Raw genomic sequence first — 18,159 nt, forward strand, 5'->3', positions numbered from 1 at the left:
AACGTCTCAGGCTTTAAGGTCAGGAATATACAATTGCATACTAAAATAATATAAAATGATTGCTGTAAGAGAATCTGCATACATTTACGAAGTCAGTTTCTTACCTACATGTCATTTTGTAGGATATATAATAGGACCAATGCATTTACACCATCAGTTTAAGAAATAAAACTCTTTCTGACATCAAGACAAGCAACTAGAATCAACTTGCTTCAATGTCATTACTGTTACCAACTTACTTTCTCAAATCACCCTTGTGGCTCCAAAATGTTTTTCAAATGAAATGAGAACTTGTTAACTGTGGGATTCAAGTAGCTTTGCTGTCAGTTTCCTTTCAGTTACTTTCCTCATCACACCACACCCGCCCTTTCTACCCTTTCTACCCACTGGACCGTCTCCCTACTCCCTAACTGTTGCTCTCCTGATGGAGATTTCATCCAGCTTTAATCCCCAATCCTCTGAGAAATGCAAACAAACAAAATAACACATCCGGGTAAGCCGAGTACCCACCCTGGAACCTATTTCAGACTAGCTTCTGTTCCCTACGGTAAGTCAAGTGCTCCAACGTCTTCCACCCTCTTATTATAGTTATTTATGACTCTGATCGAGTTTATATACGTGACATTAATACAACTCATTAACGATCAGCAGATTATGCTTTTTCAATACGTTCAAGCCCATTTATTGAAATCCAGGTATTCTTAGAGAAAAACAGAGCACACAAACAAGGAAGTTAACCCTTTATCCAGAATCATATACTAAGATCCCTGACAAATGAAAACTAAAAAGATGTGTTACAAGAGAATCGGTGTGTTATAAGAAATAGGTGAATATAAAGTAGGGAGTCTAGCATTTGAAAGTGGGAGAGGAGCTCATTGCATCTCTAAGCTATCCACAGCATTTCAATGGCTACAGCTTGACACACGTCCACACATATCTATGCTCAGTTTTCATTGTACAAAAATCTTAACAGAATATTAACTGTTTATTAATTCAATATTAAATGTGAGAATGATGTGTGACGTGAAGATGGCAATTTTACCTACGTGCAAACCATGAATGAAGAACTGTGCCAAATTCTGTCTATAATACTGTTTTCTTCAGCCTTCCCTTTGGCACACACACCAGCTCTGACAACCTCTTCCCTTTTCCTTGACCAAATCTTTATCTAAGTTGCCTGCCTTGTCTGATGCTCTACACATCTCGTTAGCCATTTGGGTAGCTCCTCCCTCCTTAGGGTCCCTGTTTAAATTAGGCTTTTTCTGACTGTCTCACGTTTACAAAGCTGTGCCTGTCCATACCCCAGACTTGAACGTGAATACTCACACCGGCTCAACTCAACCCCAGACTGGAAACAACAAAGTCATCCATGAAAATGTGAACGAGTAAATAAACTGTGGTATATTCCCGCCATGGAATATCACTTAGCAATAAAAAGGAATGAACTCCTTATATACTTAATGATTTAGAGGAACCTCAAAAATATTATACAGAGAGGACGAAGCCACTTCTGAGTAATTCTACGTATATAAAAGTCTACAGAAGACAACATAATCTCTAGTGACAGAAAGGATACCAGATGCATCGGGCAGGATGGCGGGAGGGGGAGGGGATGAGAAAAGTGCACGAAAGACCTTTCTGGGTGATGGAAATTTTCTATCCTTGATTGTAGTGATGGTTACGTGGGTGTATACATTTGTACACTTAAAATGGGGTGTGGTTCTCTTTTAAGATTATTTATTTATTTATTTGAGAGAGAGAGAGAGAGAGAGAGAGAGAGAGAGAAACCAGAGCGAGCGAGAGAGAACATGAGTGGAGGGGAGGGGCAGAGGGAGAGGGAGAAGTAGACCCCTCGCTGAGCAGGGAGCCCGGTGTGGGGCTGCATCTCAGAACCCCGGGATCATGACCTGAGCCGAAGGCAGATGCTTAACCAACTGTTTTAGGTGCCCTAAAACAGTGCTTTTTATCATATGTAAACTTACTCCAATAATGTGGATTAAGAATGTACACAGATGACCAGATACACTATTTATTTGTCTATCTAGCTAAAAACTGGTCCCAGGCTGTTTGACTTTAGAGCCCAGGTTCTGAAGCACTCTGTTGAGTGAGTTTTTTGTTTTGTTTTAAGTAAACACAAAACTCCAAATAAGACAATGACTGTTGAATTTTAAAAGCTTTTGTAAGAGAGTGTGTCTGTGGGCGTATATGTATTCTGATAAGATGGTCTTGGCTTAAATCCTCTTTGGGTATCTTATTTTGTAACTGGATTCAGAATCCAATTATTAGTGCTTCACAGAAATCCATTTCATTACTTTTTAGTCACAACACACTCTTGGCCTGAAAATAGCATTGGCCCTGCTTGATTGCCCTTTGTAATCACCATGCTTAGGACTTGATGATTTTTATCTTTGCCTAAAATACCATTTGTGACCACAAAATATCAAGATTTGCTGCCATTAATAGCCAAACTCATATGCTGAAGGAAGACTTTTAAAAATACCTGGGGAACTCCAGCCTCATTAGAATTAGTGAAATTGATTTCCATCAGGTGATTACACAAAAAGAGACATCAACTCCCTCTGAAGTGTACAAGCTTTTGCATATTGTTAAAAAATATTTTATGCTCACAGCTTGCATACTGTATATTAATGACTCAAGAGTCAGTAGGACATTGATAGCTATAATCAGTTCAGATTTCTATCACTAGTTCCTATGTTGAAGCAATTAATTACAACTGTTAAGATTTAGTAGGTTGAAGCCAAGGTGAGATTTAAACATTAAAACCAATTTGCAAAAAAGAATTTAAGTAAAGCTGTGTTTGATATATGATTATACTATAGTCATATTGATCTGTGATTATGGGATAAAAATTATGTGATGTATTAGTGACGACTTTATTACAAAGTCCTGAATTCATTTTTTCCTCTCACCCCACTCAAGGTAACTTAATTCCAATCCCAACAAAGCATTCTAATTCAAGCATAGTTTTATATTTGTATCCTCATTTCAAGGAGCAGGAAGCTGTGACATATGAAAACATACGTTTAAGACTCTTTTTTTAAAAAAGGACTCTTTTTGTGTTTGGTATTTTCCATTTTCAAAGCACTTTTCATTCAACTCAGCCTTCTCATTATGTTTGGTATGAGTTACCCACATTCTAAAAAACCAAGATACAAAAACTTTAATTGGCTTCCTCAAAGGCCACAGAAAATATCAATAACAGACTGTCTACTAGAATTTAAAGGTTCTTAAGATTATGGCAAAGCCACAAAACTATTCTGCACATAATTCCCTTCATTAACTAATTATATCTGGTAGAGGGATAATAGTCACTTAGAGCAACCATCATTTTAATTCCATTTTGAAGATGGATTTTAAGTGTGAAACCACATGCATTTAAAACTTATGCACTTAGGGATGAGAAAGCAAAACACAAGTGAACAAAACACCCCCCCAAAGTCTAACAAACCTAACGCTACCTTTCAAAGATCAACAGGAAGAAAACATTTTTCATTGGTAGAAGGCATTCTTAAACCTCGCATATTTAGGAAGTATGAGTGGAACACTCTGATGGGACAAGTGTGTATTTTGGAAAAGGACTCTAGATTATGCAGCGATCAAGCGGTTTCCTGTCAGGAGGTCCGTATTCCTGTTCTTAGGTAGGTATTTACGTAAATCATCCGCCAGACAAATGGATAAAGATAAAATCCTGAAATTATGTGATTCACATCTTTTTTTGGTGAATGAGCAAGATGAGCTCATGTATTCAATGGTCAGTAAATAGGAAAGGAAAGGTTTTAAGTTCATACATATTAAATGAAATTGAGTTCATGGAGTACAATAGTATAAAACATGGAATCTTGAAAGAAAATCAGGTGGCACATTTTATTCGACAGAATCAAATGTATTTACTCCCCTTTTTCTTTGCATTAGAAGAACTCAATGACTTATTTCTACAGATTGGACAGGGCCTGGAATCTAGCAGCTTATTCTAATACCACCCCTGACACTGACCACGTGCATAACATTTCACTTTGACCTTTCTTCAAAAACATGATGTGCAGATTACCAATTACGTAGCTTTAATCATCACTACCAACATCACATCAGCATGCTAAGTGGCAAAGATGAACTATTATTTGTGCAGTGCAATAATAACAAAATATAGCTTTACCCTTTCAAATGGTAATACATCAGATATCACTTCACACACTCAAAAGAACACATTTCAAAACCTTTAGTTTCAATTCAACACATGGCATGCTTAATGGTTTCAGCACTGCTAATTCTTTTTAATAAGTGTTACAAACTGAAAGCAAGACAGGTAGGTATTAAAAATATATTGGAACATCTTAAAATTACCAGCCTTACCAGTGGAAATAAAATGATGGCAATTAAAGGTAATAAAGGTTATTAATAGTTAGGGCCTTGGAGGCTAAGAAGTCATGTTAGACTGTCAATTGTTTTCCCGTGGTGGGAAATCAGTTAGAAATTAAAAAAAAAAAAAAAAAAGTCTAGTAGTTTAGTGATGGTCAAAGAAAGAGTCAGTGGGGATGGGGAGGTTTCAGCAACATGCTGGTAGAAAAAGAGAGACTTACATAGTCTGGGAGGGCAGTGAAATGGAAGGCGTGGTAACCTCGCTCACTTAGTTGTCATTTTTGATTTTCAATGACATATTTTTCATTCTTTCGCCTAGTAAAGATGACAGAAGGTCCTAATTTATTATCTGATGTCTATTCCTGTTCCTAAATTTAAGAGAGTTTAACTGTATACAGTCATATAATCCAAATACAGACACTTTGAAAAAAACTAGAGCATCGATGTTGCATGCATTCAATTGTACTTCTAAGTGCATCCACAAACCACAGGTATGAACTGGGGGGTGGTGGGGTGGAGGGAGGCGAGGCGGGGAGGATCAGCCTGCAGGGCACAGCCCAGGCAACTGAGGGGGACGGGGGCGGTGGATTTGCAGGTTCCACAGATTAAAGCAGAACAGAGGGGATCATCACAAAGAGCTAAGTGCTTCCTGAAATGATAGGAGCCATGGATTCTAGAAGAATGCAGAATGAAAGTCCTCAGCATGGCAGGGTTGGTCCATGTATCCTCTATGCACAAAAAGAGCTGGTCAAAATATCCGTGACTCGCCACAAAAGATAGTCGCTACATCAGATGCCTTTTCCTGCTGAGGTTAGGCTGCATTTGCCATGACCAGGGAAATTTGCATCGACACATTTTATAAACATGACCTGGCACGATCGTTTGGGCTTGGCGGAAGGGAAGAAAAGTGCAGTGTAAATTTCTGTTTCTGTACATAAATCATACCATGACCAGATCAGATTAGGCAATGCCATGGAGCCGCCCTGACATTTCCTTTCGCTTCCCCTTTCTGGGTACACTTCATGTGTTGGGCTGGCGTGAAGGTGCTCAGCAAGTATTTGTAAATAAATAAATGAAGAGACTGCATAAATTAAGTTCTGTGAAGAAAACTACTCAAATGGCAAAAAGCCCTTGCTTGTTCTACAGCTGATTTGTGCATTTCAAGGAGCATGGACGGGGTATTAAAAAGCATAGAAAAGAAAAAAAAAAAAAAAACTAGAGAAGACTCTTCATAAGAGGGAAGGGAAGGCATCAAAGGAGCAGGAAATAACACTGGGAAAAAAACCAAATAAATGATTTAATGCCAAACTCATCTGCCGGCATTGCAAATGCTGATCAGTAGCAAAATACGGGAATTCGGATTTCAGTTTTCTAGTGGCAAATATCACATCTGTTCATCTGGCCTCATACAAATACTTTCCTATCCTCATGAATAACCTCAAGGAGATTCTTTGATAAGTGCATGATATTTATTCCATTTATTTTTAAAGAAACTATCTCTGGAGAAAGTTTAAAGTCAAAATGTGTATGAAATTTAGCCAAAATTATTCAATACACAATGAACCATCCAAATAATGTTTCGTCAGTTTCCATACGTATGTACTCATTGGACTATGTTTACTCTGAAAAACAAATCTTCAGCAAAAGACCTTTTAACTATACTAGAAAAGATTATTATTTATGAAGCAGAGAGAATCATCTTAGTTCAATTAAAATTATTAAAAATTGAGGTATCATTAGCATAAAAATATTGATGAGTAGCTTCCAGCTTTGGGACTCCCTTCACCGTGAGCTAATCTAACTATCCGATCGTTTATAGCATGTTACTATAATGAGAACACAGAAAAAGAGGAGGAAACTCTGTGCACCCAGCTCATCAGCATGCAACTCCAGGGTAATCCCTCCCTCGGAGAAAACACACAGATGAGTCAGCAGAGAGCCACATTCTTTGGTTTTTCAAGGCTAACCTCCTCGCCTGAATGAGAACCTGCCTGTGCCGTCAACAGGAAGTCAGCAAGCTGCTGCTGGAGGGACTCGCTTGCATTTTCCAGGTCCCTAACGCATGTGGATTAGAATGCATCGAGTCCTCCTTGCTGAGAGGCCCCCACCGGTCTAGCTGCTAGATCATCTGGTTCTCCTCTCTGCCTGAGCTGCAGTACATATGGTTCTGTCTGAAGAAATGTAAGGACAGTGCATGCAGAAATGTCAGGACTTGGCAGGGTCTGGTGAGAAATTGTTCTTCAGGGTGTTGGCTTCTCTGAAATTATCAGTGATGACTATCAAGTGTATCGATGACAAGACCCCCATACTGAATTGGTTGCTACTCTCAGCTGCTTCTGCTTTACCTGATGAGAGAAGGAAATGCTCATGTTGATATTGACATCGCCAGTGCAGAAGCGCACCCACCCAGCAACCTGAAACTCTTCTCAGGTTTTCCTCTTTGTTTGTTTGTTTGGTTGGTTTTTTAAACACTCTTCAAACAATTAAATTGCTCAACATTAAGGGCACAAAAGCAAGCCCCGGGAAGCCCAGATGCTTTGGGATTCCTTTCAGGCACACACCTCACTCTGCATTAGGACAAAGAGCAGCCATGACCATGGGCTCCTGTTCACAGGCAACTTCCGGCTTCTCCTGTCTAAGGAGAAATGTGTGGCCCTGTGTTCCTGCCAAGCGAGGCCTGCAAAAGCTGGCTGACCTAATTTAAAATACGAGCTCTCGCTGAGCTCTTGTTGCATGAAGCCCTTCCAAGCATTAGCTATTTTTGTTTGTTAGTTCAGTTCTTATTTCATAAAAAGTCACCCATCTTTGCTCTACCCCAGTGACCTGCATCCTCTCCTTTCCCAAAGCACGTGGCTTCTCCTCAGAGCCTCTGCCTTAATCACTTTTATTTGTGGGACACCAGGGAGGGGATGGTAGTGCTTAGGGTAGGGAAGAATATAGCTCTTTAAAAAATTATTCTTATTATGATCATGTTTAGATGAAATATGGGGCTTGCCATCAACAAAATTACAAAACAATTCCACTGGGAATCCAGACTGTTCAGGGTAATTCATCTATGAAAAAGCGAACTTTAATTGTTACTCTTGGCAGCAAGCTAAGAGAAGAGTGAAATATTATACTAAATATTGCCACGTGCAAGAGTAAAATGCTCTTTCCTCCTTGCCAGAGCACTTCATAGCCCCCTTCAGACTCAGGTTGGGACCTGGGGAGTTAGTCTAAATCCTCTGTTTCCCCCCTCTCCAAAACCAACAGAGGTTTTCAAAAGAGTTGCGTTTTTTATTAGAACCATTTGCTCTTTTTAACTTGCCAAAAAGGAATAAGTAAAACTAAGACTTTTATTTGGGTTAAAGTTGATTCCTCAGCTTCATGGAGGTCAATGTACTTAGTCTGTGAACCTTCTGCTAAAAAGTTCACTGCAGCGCACTGAACCAGCCAAGGTTATGTTTTGGTCCCTTCTTCCCCCTCCCCAGACCCACCTCCCAGCCTCATGGATTTAGACAATAAGAGCTGGGAGGGTGTGGAGGCTAAATCAAAATGAAACACACCTATGGCAAAGTACATCCTGGGTTTTCTCCAACAACTGAAATTTCACATATTTTTGACGCCACACGTAACAACTGCAATTTTGGGATCAAGTGTCTTGACTTGGGCTTCAAACAATGCGATCCCAAAAAGAATTTACAACTCTTTATATTAAAAGCTCATTGAACACTGCTGCATTATATAGTCTAAGAGTAAGGAGAGGTGTCTCATACTACTCAAAAGCAGAGGGATACTTTCTAAACATGGAGTGAAGTCTTCAGTGAAGATGTTAACCAAAGAAATACTTTATATGACACTGGTTATCTGGTATATTTGGCTAAGCATGAGACTATAATTGCAAGTAATTTTAAAAATTACATTTTACATTTCTGGCATGGGTATGTGCATACACTGGGTAGAGTTCACTAAAGATGTATTAAAATCATATTTAAGAAATCATATGTAGATAATATTATTCAGCTTCTAAAATGTTTAAGATGGGAAAGTTAGGGCCCAAAATACTTAAATGACTTGCCCAGAATGATTCGACATGTTACCAAAGATCTGGGGACCAGAACATCAATTATTAAGTCACTATTCCCTGTGGTACGGGATACTCGTTTTCATCCATAGGGATATATAATGATACCAACATTACTTGGGAGTAAATTTAAGTCTGCAGATATGACCAAGAGTAATCTTTGCTGTAACAGTATTAGTGGATGAAAATTTAAGTCATGTGAAACTTTAGGACATCTGCCTTATATAAGTAATTTTTTTATTATAACGTATGTTATGGATGATGATAAACAAACTGCCCACTATTAGTAAGACACTTTGAGGGAACTATAATCCTCAGCCATGGGAAAAACAGGCAGCACTTATGATATGATGTGCATAAGTGTATAAAGACTGTATGTTTTAAAGCTTCAGAAGCACTTTTCATTCATATAAAGTAATGTCTTAGAGTTAGCTGTTTGTGGAATTTTAATAAAAAACAAAAACAAAGCAAGCATGGCTGGGAACTAACAGTGAACAAAATACACCAGTCATTACTGAAATGGAAGTAATCACTATAGAAGATGAGTACGTTCTACACACATCGTGACAAACACCACTCAGATAACCAATGACAGCAATCACAAACTAATGAGAAGCCCCATAGGTCGACTATACTTGGTAGTTGGTTGTCTTTTAAGAAATTGACCTATGATGTGGGAAGCCAAAGAAATCTGCCTTTTATGTGCTGTTTGAATTTAAAAAAGAAAAAAATCAATCTGCGTTTTAGTTACTCAAAGAGCCAGCTCTGTGTGTCAGCACACAATTTCAAGTTTCTTTGGAGGGATTCTACTTCTGGCTCTCCATTTAAAATGGGGGAAAAATAAAAATATTTTGCCTGTGACAGAATATGAAAGAAGTTCTCACCCTTAAAACCAGCAGCATTGGTTTTCCAGTCATTAGCGTTCAAATGTCCCGCACGGGAAGTCCTGACAATAACATGCTGCACGTCTCTCCAGGTCAGAAACGGACTGGGGAAAGACAAGGTAAGAATCATTGTACCAAAAAAAAAAAAAGATGGGGGAAGCAGAGAGTCACAAGCAAATTAAAAAAGCAAAAGCAAAATGGCAAAGTACTAAAAACAAAGGGTCAGTGATTTGGGTTTGGGGCTGAACAGAAGCCAAATGCCGCTCTGGTTCTTTCTCAACGTGGAGAAGTGACGTTAGTCTGAGGGAGGCAGAAAATGTAACCTTGAATTTCGGAAATCATGTGGGATTAGTCGGCTGTCACTCAGTTTTTTAAAAGGGTGAGGATTTCCAGTTTCCTCAACAAAATGGCTCCCAATTCTGGCCTGGTCGTCCTTTGTGTAAAAGCTTGCATCAACATCTGAAAATTACTATCACCTAAAGTCAAAACCAAAGTCTTCTGGAACATTCCTCGTCCAGCTGTATCGCCAGGTAGTTGATTTGTAATTTAACAAAGAACTTAGTATTCTGCGTGTATGTATGGGATATAGAAAAAAACCTCAACTGAACCGAGTCCCCAGGTGTCAATGCTCTCAAAGAAGGAGAATTCGGTACAGAGCTCAAAGCTGGGCTCCAAGACACAGCTATGGGGGTCCCCTTAATCTGCAATAAGTAGTTATTATAATAAATTATTGGACACCTACTTCTTGTGATTGTTAGCACTGAAGAGCACAAAGACATTGAGCAGAAGTCCCTTTCATTGGAGAACCACAATACCACTCATAAACATATAGAAAACAAATCCAGTTACAGGTGCACAGACTTCTGTTCTCTTTCAAAGAGTACGTATACACTGGAAGGCATTTGACTCAATGCGCGCATGAAATTCTCATCAAGATACCTCTTCATTTTAGTCTCGAATGTCAGGTGTTACAGTCTTTTACTTAACTGGGAAATATGGCAGTTATCACGCAGCCTGGGTAGCTAATTCTGTTTCTCGTCCTCCACCTTAATTTTAGAAGGATATTTGCCAAGCCTGGGTCAGAACATTGAAGGGAGGGGGATGATAATTTGCTACCTTCCTTGAGGTATGACAGGAGCACGTGGCAATCCCTATGGCCCCCCATATGTGCGCAGATGGACGTGGGCATCTCCCAGGCAGAGGGAAAACCTGGTATCTTAATTATAGCTGATTTTCAATGATGGAACAGCACACTACTTTACTTTATACTGTGTTTCCCCATCACATTTGCCACACACGTGTTTTTGAGAGTGAACTCCCAGCAGAGGGGATCCAGTGATCAGATTCTGGCCTTTTCTTTTCCTACTTAATGTGAAATTGACTTCTCAAGGTTTCAGCTTCCCCATTTAGCATGTGGATGCTAATATCTACTTTATTTCATTGTAATGATTGAATGAAAGTGACACCATGAACTTAACCTAGTTCCTGGTGTGAAATAAGCCATCAAGAAGTGGTAGACAGTACAATATTCTGCTAAGTTTTGAGCCACGGCTCCCATGTGGTGGCTTGAACATGAAGGGGATGGGGAGAGAAAAGTACTAAAGAGTTCCGATACCACTTCGCTATGCCCTTAGATTAAAAATAAAGAGAGACAGTACTGCCATTTCCAAAGAGGGAGTGAGATTGGATGTAGACTGTTTTGTAAGGTTGCATTCACAACGTAACGTATACTAAGGAAATTGAAACCCAACCTCACGAATTTTAAAAATGTAAGAACAAGGGAACCAGATTTATTTCTGTTTGGTTTTACACAACACTTGTTAGGAACCAAACCACAGTTTAGAACCTAATAATGCACAAAATTCTGGAAAGGGAGAGAGGTTGTAGGATGGGGCCCAGGAGGTGGGTAAGTTTTGTTTCTAAAACAAATAGCATGATTTGGCCCTTTGCTGATTGATACTGAATCCACATAATAATTCAGTAGAGTGCTCGCACCATGGTCAGAAAAATTAGGAAAAGAGTCAAGGGATAATTCTGAACACTACGGTCACCATGTTTTTCCTGATCTGCCTGAGGTGTAATGCTCATCTCCTCTTTCCCAGGGTAGTTCTTTGGGTGAGGGGCAAAAAGCAACAACAGAAAAGCCCAGTCTTGCAAGACTCTCCAGCCACTTATTTATGGTACAGCAGAATCCTCTCAAATAGACGCACGTGCTTTTTTGTTTTGTTTTGTTTTGTCTGTTTTTTCATGAGCAACCAGCAAGACACCTAAAAGTACACCTGGATTTGATAAATATGTCTAAATCAACCTAATGAGTTTAAAATAACATTTAACACACAGCTAAAACGTCCACATTTTAAATATTATTCTTTATAGAAAACCAAAAAAAAAAAAATGGAAAAGAAAAAGAAACGAAACAAGTTTCTATGTTACTTATCACCAGGGCAAGATTCCTTTGGAAACATCAAGCACAGGGTCTGACCATCAGGAGACCATTTCCCTAGTGACCCTTAGCACTGATAATATAACAATGATGATGATGACAGAACAGGGACCATTTATCTCGAGCCTTAAGCAGTTGTATTCAGGCCGATTCAGGAAGCCTCTGCATTCAAGTCAGCCTGAACAAACGGGAGTTACTTGCTCTCATGCTGGATTGTAGAAACTAGCTCTTCTTGGAGTACATGTAATTAGAAGGAAGAAATTAGCTTCTGGAAATTGACACTGTGCATGGAAAAAATGCGGCATGCAGGTGATTTTACTCTGACATTTGATAATACGCAAGTTCAGAAATCATTTAATTTCAAAATTTCCTGAATTTCGCCAAAATAAAGTGAGGAAGTTAATACGGGAAACCAAGGGCATTTTGCATCCGTGGTGTTTCTACCCATGGGAGGGTAACTAATTATTGGCTCAGGAAATAGCCATAGGTTAATTTGCTAGTATCCTGGGAGGACTTGTATTTAGGAGGAAGTCTGATTCACATTTTATGACCTATTTGTATTGATGTTGCAGAAGTGAAGGAGTCAGACTATGAAACTTCTGGTATGCCATATGCACAGTGAAAGGAAAAAGAGAAGGCTGTATGCCCTGTGCTGGGAACTTTCCAGGCCACAGTGGTAAAGTAGGACCCCCTAAAACGGACCCCCTTCTGCCAATTACCCTGGAGCCATACTCCACTGGCTTCTGAATACCAAGTCCCCTCTCAGCTCCAAGAACAGAAGACGGAGCACCAAGCACTTTGGGGGCAAACAATAACCAAGATGCCACGAGTATAACCGACCTGGAGGAAAGGAGCAGCTTCTCTCAATTCTGAGCCTGGGGACCACTGAGCCCATTAAAAGCCACAGAATTTAGGCCACATACCCCTTAAGTTTCTCTCTGGAATTATTGACAACTACCTTTAAACCACAATATACGCTAGAAGGGTAACATTTATAAATGCCTGCGAAATGTGGCTAGCAAGCTATGAACTTTCAAGGCAATAAAACATACATGATTTTCCAGGGGAGTTCCAGAGGTGCAATCTTTTCCTGTTAGGAAGGTTTGCACCGTTTAGGGGCTTCAAGTTAATAACCAATATTAAATGAGCACTTGGCCAGGGCCAAGTAGTGCGTGTTGTACATCATTATCACTGTGTAATCTTAAACATCATATGAACATAGGTAATGGTTTTATCCCCATTTCACAGATGGAAAAATGGAGACTCTGAGTTATACACAGTAACTCCAGTACACACAGGTAGTTAGCGGTAGAGCTACAATTCAAACCAGCTGCACCTGGCAGGTTGCAGATCCTATGCTATCACTTACTATTTAACGCCATTTCCGGATGGACCCCCGAAAGTGGAAAGGACATACACGCAGTGGTGCATCAGGTGGCTCTTTGACAACTGGATCAGGAGGCCAAGTGTAGCATGTCATGTCCTCGCGGTCACACCATTTTTGTACCTGCCCTGTGTCTCTCAACTCAGTTGGCCGATTTTTGTTTGCCACCGAATTCAGGAGACTCTCAAGTCTTAATTTGGGTTTTAGGTTCCAAAGGCTTAACTTTGACACACTCTATCAAAGGTAAATGGAAAGATACCAAACTAGGACATATCAGATTATTTTTATAACATAGTATCATATGCTTCTACTGTAGGCCATAACATTATGTTCTTTAACATTATGGTTATGAACTTGCCACCCTGCTTGACATGCTCACACTCTGATGTGGCTTATCCTCGGGCTGGGTAACACTTCTCCAGTCAGGGGAGCTCATCTGAACCCCATCTCAAACAATTCTAGTTTCCAGCAGCAAAAACAGGATAATTAATGCCACGACCACTACCTGGTGTTCTATTTTTGTTCTGAGCCGCTCAAAGTATTTCATGGCCCCAACAGTAGATTTAGACGGAGAAGGACATATCCCAAGAAAGACATTTTGTCTAGTACTTCTTGTTAGGCTCCTAAGTTCAACTGCTAGCACTTAAATGAAACAAAACAAAACAAAACAAAACAAAACAAATTTTCTCCCCATGAGTTTTCTCAGCTAGTCTTGCACATGTGTGAACCGTTTGAAATCAATCTGTACTTGGAGGTCCTTAAAAAACAAGGACCAATTTTGGAGCCTGAGTGGCTGACTCACCTGCATTTATTAAAAAGAAACAAGAAGTAATCTTCCCCGCCCCCAAGCCCCAGATGGATCTATCATCACAGGCAGTTAAAAGGCAACCGATACAAGGGACAACACATACACATCTTGGTACAGAAAGAGAATTTATCAACATGAGCAGCAATAGCAGATCCAGATAATGAAAACTGTTTCCTGAACAGGGCAATCTTCTTTACATTCAAGAGCGATTCTATCTAATGCAATGATGAGCAATTTCATGAACCAGTCCTATGGGGAAATTGCACAACCCATCAGCCATCATCCAACTGACTAAATATTCAACAAAAAAATCCGAGACAAAAACCAGTCTCGTTTTATGTTACTTAAGACTGTGTAAAGTAGAAATGGGAACAAGTAGCCAGAAAATTAATGTCATTGTACAGATGCTAAATAAATTGGCAATTATGGGGAAAGCTCACCCATTGTGAGCTAGAGTTAAGAAAGATGAGACAGAAAGTGTTTGAAGCCCGCAGAGGCTGGTAAAAACATTATTCTGACTGTACCCAGTGCGTGCCAATGATGATTCTAGAATAAAATACCGACCATCCAACAAAGGAAACCAATCTTTTGTCAGGTAATGAAGCGGATCATCAGACGGTCAGTCCCACTGCAAAGAGGATTAGATCTTGCTAATCGGAGTGTGTTTTTGTTCTGTTGCATTGTGCAGGACCGTGTGCTCTACATGAATTCAAAAGCTCCAGGCCTAAAACTGGGTGTACTAACAGAAAACACACCTCCCGATGTGGAAATGTGACTTGTCCTGGTATCACCAGGACACCTACTTATGATCCATCCATACCTGAACCGGAGTAGAAGAGACAAAAGAAAAGAGAAGACTGGTTGAGGACTACCCAAGCCAAATTTTTAGTATGCTCCCTTGTATACACCATTCACTGACTACCTGAGGTGTGAGTATGAACGAAAGGTACATTAATTGGGTCTCTGAACACACTTTAGGGAAGAAAGTACCTAACTGAAAAAGAAAAACTCTGCCACTGGAATTGAATTGTCTTCTTTCCTTTATACTTCTTGGCTTATCTGCAGGATTTATCATTACACCGAAAACACATCAATTAAATTTTCTGCAGCTTTACCAAAAAAAAAAAAAAAATGGTATTTTGTTGGTAAGATCAATAACTATTTCCCTGAAATGCTTTGCTACATAAACTCTTAGGGAATACAATTTGACGAATGGTCACACAAAGGTACACTAACTTGAAATCACATGCATTGAAATCAATTCACAATAGCGGAACTTCGTACTACTTCTCTCTACATACTTAATTCCCCCCTGTGGTATTACCCCAAGGCTGTAAATTCTGGCCATTCTAAAAGCCTCTCTCTCTGGATGTACCCTGCAACCTCGAATCCAAGTCTGATCCTCATTTTCATCCCTGAGCTTTGAAATCTCTTGAGGTAGACAAAATGTGACAGAATGAGAGCTTCCCCCCGCAAGCTCATCCCAGTCAAGCTGTGAGAAACCCAAGTCTGGGAAGGAAACTGGAGGACAGCACTCACTTTCCCTTTTCTGCTCACTTTGCGGGTTGTCCGGCACTCAGCATGAATAAATATGCAGTTCTAAGTGAATTGACATAATCCTGCAGTAAGACATTGCATTCTACGTTATTTTTATTTCTCATTTAAATTTGTTCTCAAAAATAATAATAAGCATAGCTCATAGTCACATGAGAATGCTGCTTTAGAATCAGGAAGACTTAGGGTAAATCATGACTTGCTACCTGATGCTTCTGAAATGCTAGACAATTTACTGACCCACTCGGGGACTCAGTTTTCTCTGCTGAATGCAGAGACAGTAATACACACTCTGCAGGGTGGTTGCAAGGACTCATGGTAATGAATATAGACTGCCTGGCACATGACAGACTCCCAAAGACAACAGTCATCATGATTGACTGAGACGCACAACCTCTCATCCCAAAACGATTCAGAAGGACCGCTTTGAGTTTATCCTAGCATTTGATGAATCTCCATTTAATTAACCTGTTTTCTTCTATTCCTAAATCTCGATGGTATGTTTTTTAGTTCTTGTAGCACACGAGCAAAATAGCATTTTCGACACATCGGTCTATTTGTGCTTAGTGAAATAATAATGCCACTAAGATCTGTCAACAGGATCTGGTTTTAACAAGCCCATGGTGTGGGTAGCAAGCTGACTGGTTAGGGAAACAAGTACCTGGGCCCACTGTGATTGTAACAAATCCTCTCTCTCTATTTGTGGGAACATCTTCCCTCTTGAGAGTTGGCCACTGAGGGGATGCAGAGGATGGTGGAATGTTCTTTGGGTGGGCATCGGAGTGCCGTATGGGGTACCAAATGTTAGGATGAAAGACTGCACATACTTATTTGCTTAACTGAACTGCCAGACTGCAGTGTTTTTGAAACTTTTCTACCAGAGTTCGGGGATTTGCAGAGTTCTCGCCTCAAAAGCCAGCCGTTTGAACCCTTGGATAGGCAACAAAAATACTTGGCTGCATCTCTGTTATTACTATTATTCTAAATTACAGCATTTTCTCTCATTTTTTCCCTGTTGAATACAAAGAATTAAAGTGATGCTTTCCTACCTGCTTATCAAAGAAGTATATTTTAAAATAGGGATTTTCAATGCTCACCTACAGTTTAAACTTCAGTGAAAATTAGTCCGCATTTTGGATTCTAGAATTTTAAGTAAATGTTATTCTATTTTAGAAACTCCTGGTTTATCATGTCAACTCCTAGCAGTCTTTCTAATTATTAGATGTCAACGGTAACAAAAAATATTTTTAAAAAGTCTTATGCACTGCACACACACACACACTGAGGGAAAGATCAACTAAGATTAACAGAAATCTATAACAGAAATTTTGGAGGTATTTCAAGTAACCTTATGGCTGCTGTGACTGGAGCAAGAAAAATAATGTTTAATGTTTCCATACTTTACCTTAAGAAAACAAAGCTGGCTTGTCACCTAAAGTGGGGGGGGAATGACAAAAGACCCCCCCAAAAGTTAAGCCTTGTTCCCCCATCTATCTCCTGTATTAAAGACCCAAGATACTCATGGCCTAAAAAAGTACCCACATGATTCCCTACTAAACATGTACTCCTTTTTAAATTTTCAAGGCAGCCCAAGCATTAACTCTCTCTCTCCTGTCCCTAACATCCTAGAAATCATGGCAGGAATTAGGGGGTAAATTCCAAATTTCTTTTTTAATGCCTCCCTTACTCTACATGTGAGATGCCCAAAATCATGTCCCCCGGACTCCCCAGTAGGGAGGGGTTCACATGAGATAGAGTTCTGAGTAATAAAACATAAGTGAGAGTCCACTGGACATTTCTGAGAAAGCCTTTGCTTTCCTGCTACAGGCATTCCCAAATTTCCCTCCACTCTTTCCTTCCTCCTTCTACCTGAATGTGGATGTGAGGGGTGCCTGGGTGGCTCAGTCAGTTAGGCAACTGCCTTCGGCTTGGGTCATGATCCTGGAGTCTCGGGATCGAGTCCCGCATCAGGTTCCCTGTTCAGAGGGGAGTCTGTTTCTCACTCTGACCCTCTCCCCTCCCATTCTCTCTCTCACTCTCTCTCTCTAAATAAATAAATAAAATCTTAGAAAAAATGGATGTGGATGTGATGGCTGGAGCTGCAGCAGCCATTAAAAAAAGACCAAGAGAAAGGCGCCTGGGTGGCTCAGTGGGTTAAGCGTCTGCCTTTGGTGCTGGTCATAATCTTGGGGCCCTGGGATTGCGAGCCCCACGTTGGGCTCCCTGCTCAGTGGGGAGTCTCTTTCTCCCTCTCCCTCTGCCCCTTCCCCCACTCATGCGTGGCTTTCTCTCTCTCAAATAAATACATTTTTAAAAAATCCTAAAAAAAAATAAATACCGAGAGAATAACACAGACCCAGCCTTGGTAGCCTTGAGTTTCTGAACCAACATCTTGTGGATTTCCTGCTGTACCCGCTATACTTTCTTGGTACCGAATGTAGCTCCTAACAGATGTATCTCCAAAAGTACTGAGTATTAGATGGCATTTATTGAGTGCTCACTGTGTGCCAGGCACACTTGAAAAGTACTATATTCGTTATTTCATTTATTTCTCCCAGCAATCCTGAAAGATACTATTACTTTTATCACTCAAATAAGGACATCAAAGCAGAGAAAGTGTCAGGATCCTGCTCAGGGTCACATGAT

At 40.0% G+C, this 18,159-nt stretch overlaps 1 protein-coding gene across 8 annotated transcripts in view; it reads right to left on the reverse strand.

Annotated features, from left to right (window-relative positions):
- PCSK5 (proprotein convertase subtilisin/kexin type 5) overlaps positions 1-18,159 on the reverse strand; it is a 465,096-nt gene that overhangs the window by 226,453 nt on the left and 220,484 nt on the right. For all 8 annotated transcript variants that reach the window (XR_012374027.1, XR_012374026.1, XM_073878061.1 and 5 more), the window contains exon 10: positions 9,325-9,428. Coding sequence is in view for 6 of the 8 variants with exons in the window: in XM_073878061.1 (XP_073734162.1) it covers positions 9,325-9,428 (104 nt within the window). In the remaining 2 variants the exon portion in view is untranslated. The remainder of the gene's footprint in view (positions 1-9,324; positions 9,429-18,159) is intronic.

This window comes from Callorhinus ursinus, unplaced genomic scaffold, assembly GCF_003265705.2.
Source record: "Callorhinus ursinus isolate GAN/ISIS: 27379988/994484 unplaced genomic scaffold, GSC_fseal_2.0 scaffold28, whole genome shotgun sequence".
Classification (NCBI taxonomy): domain Eukaryota; kingdom Metazoa; phylum Chordata; class Mammalia; order Carnivora; family Otariidae; genus Callorhinus; species Callorhinus ursinus.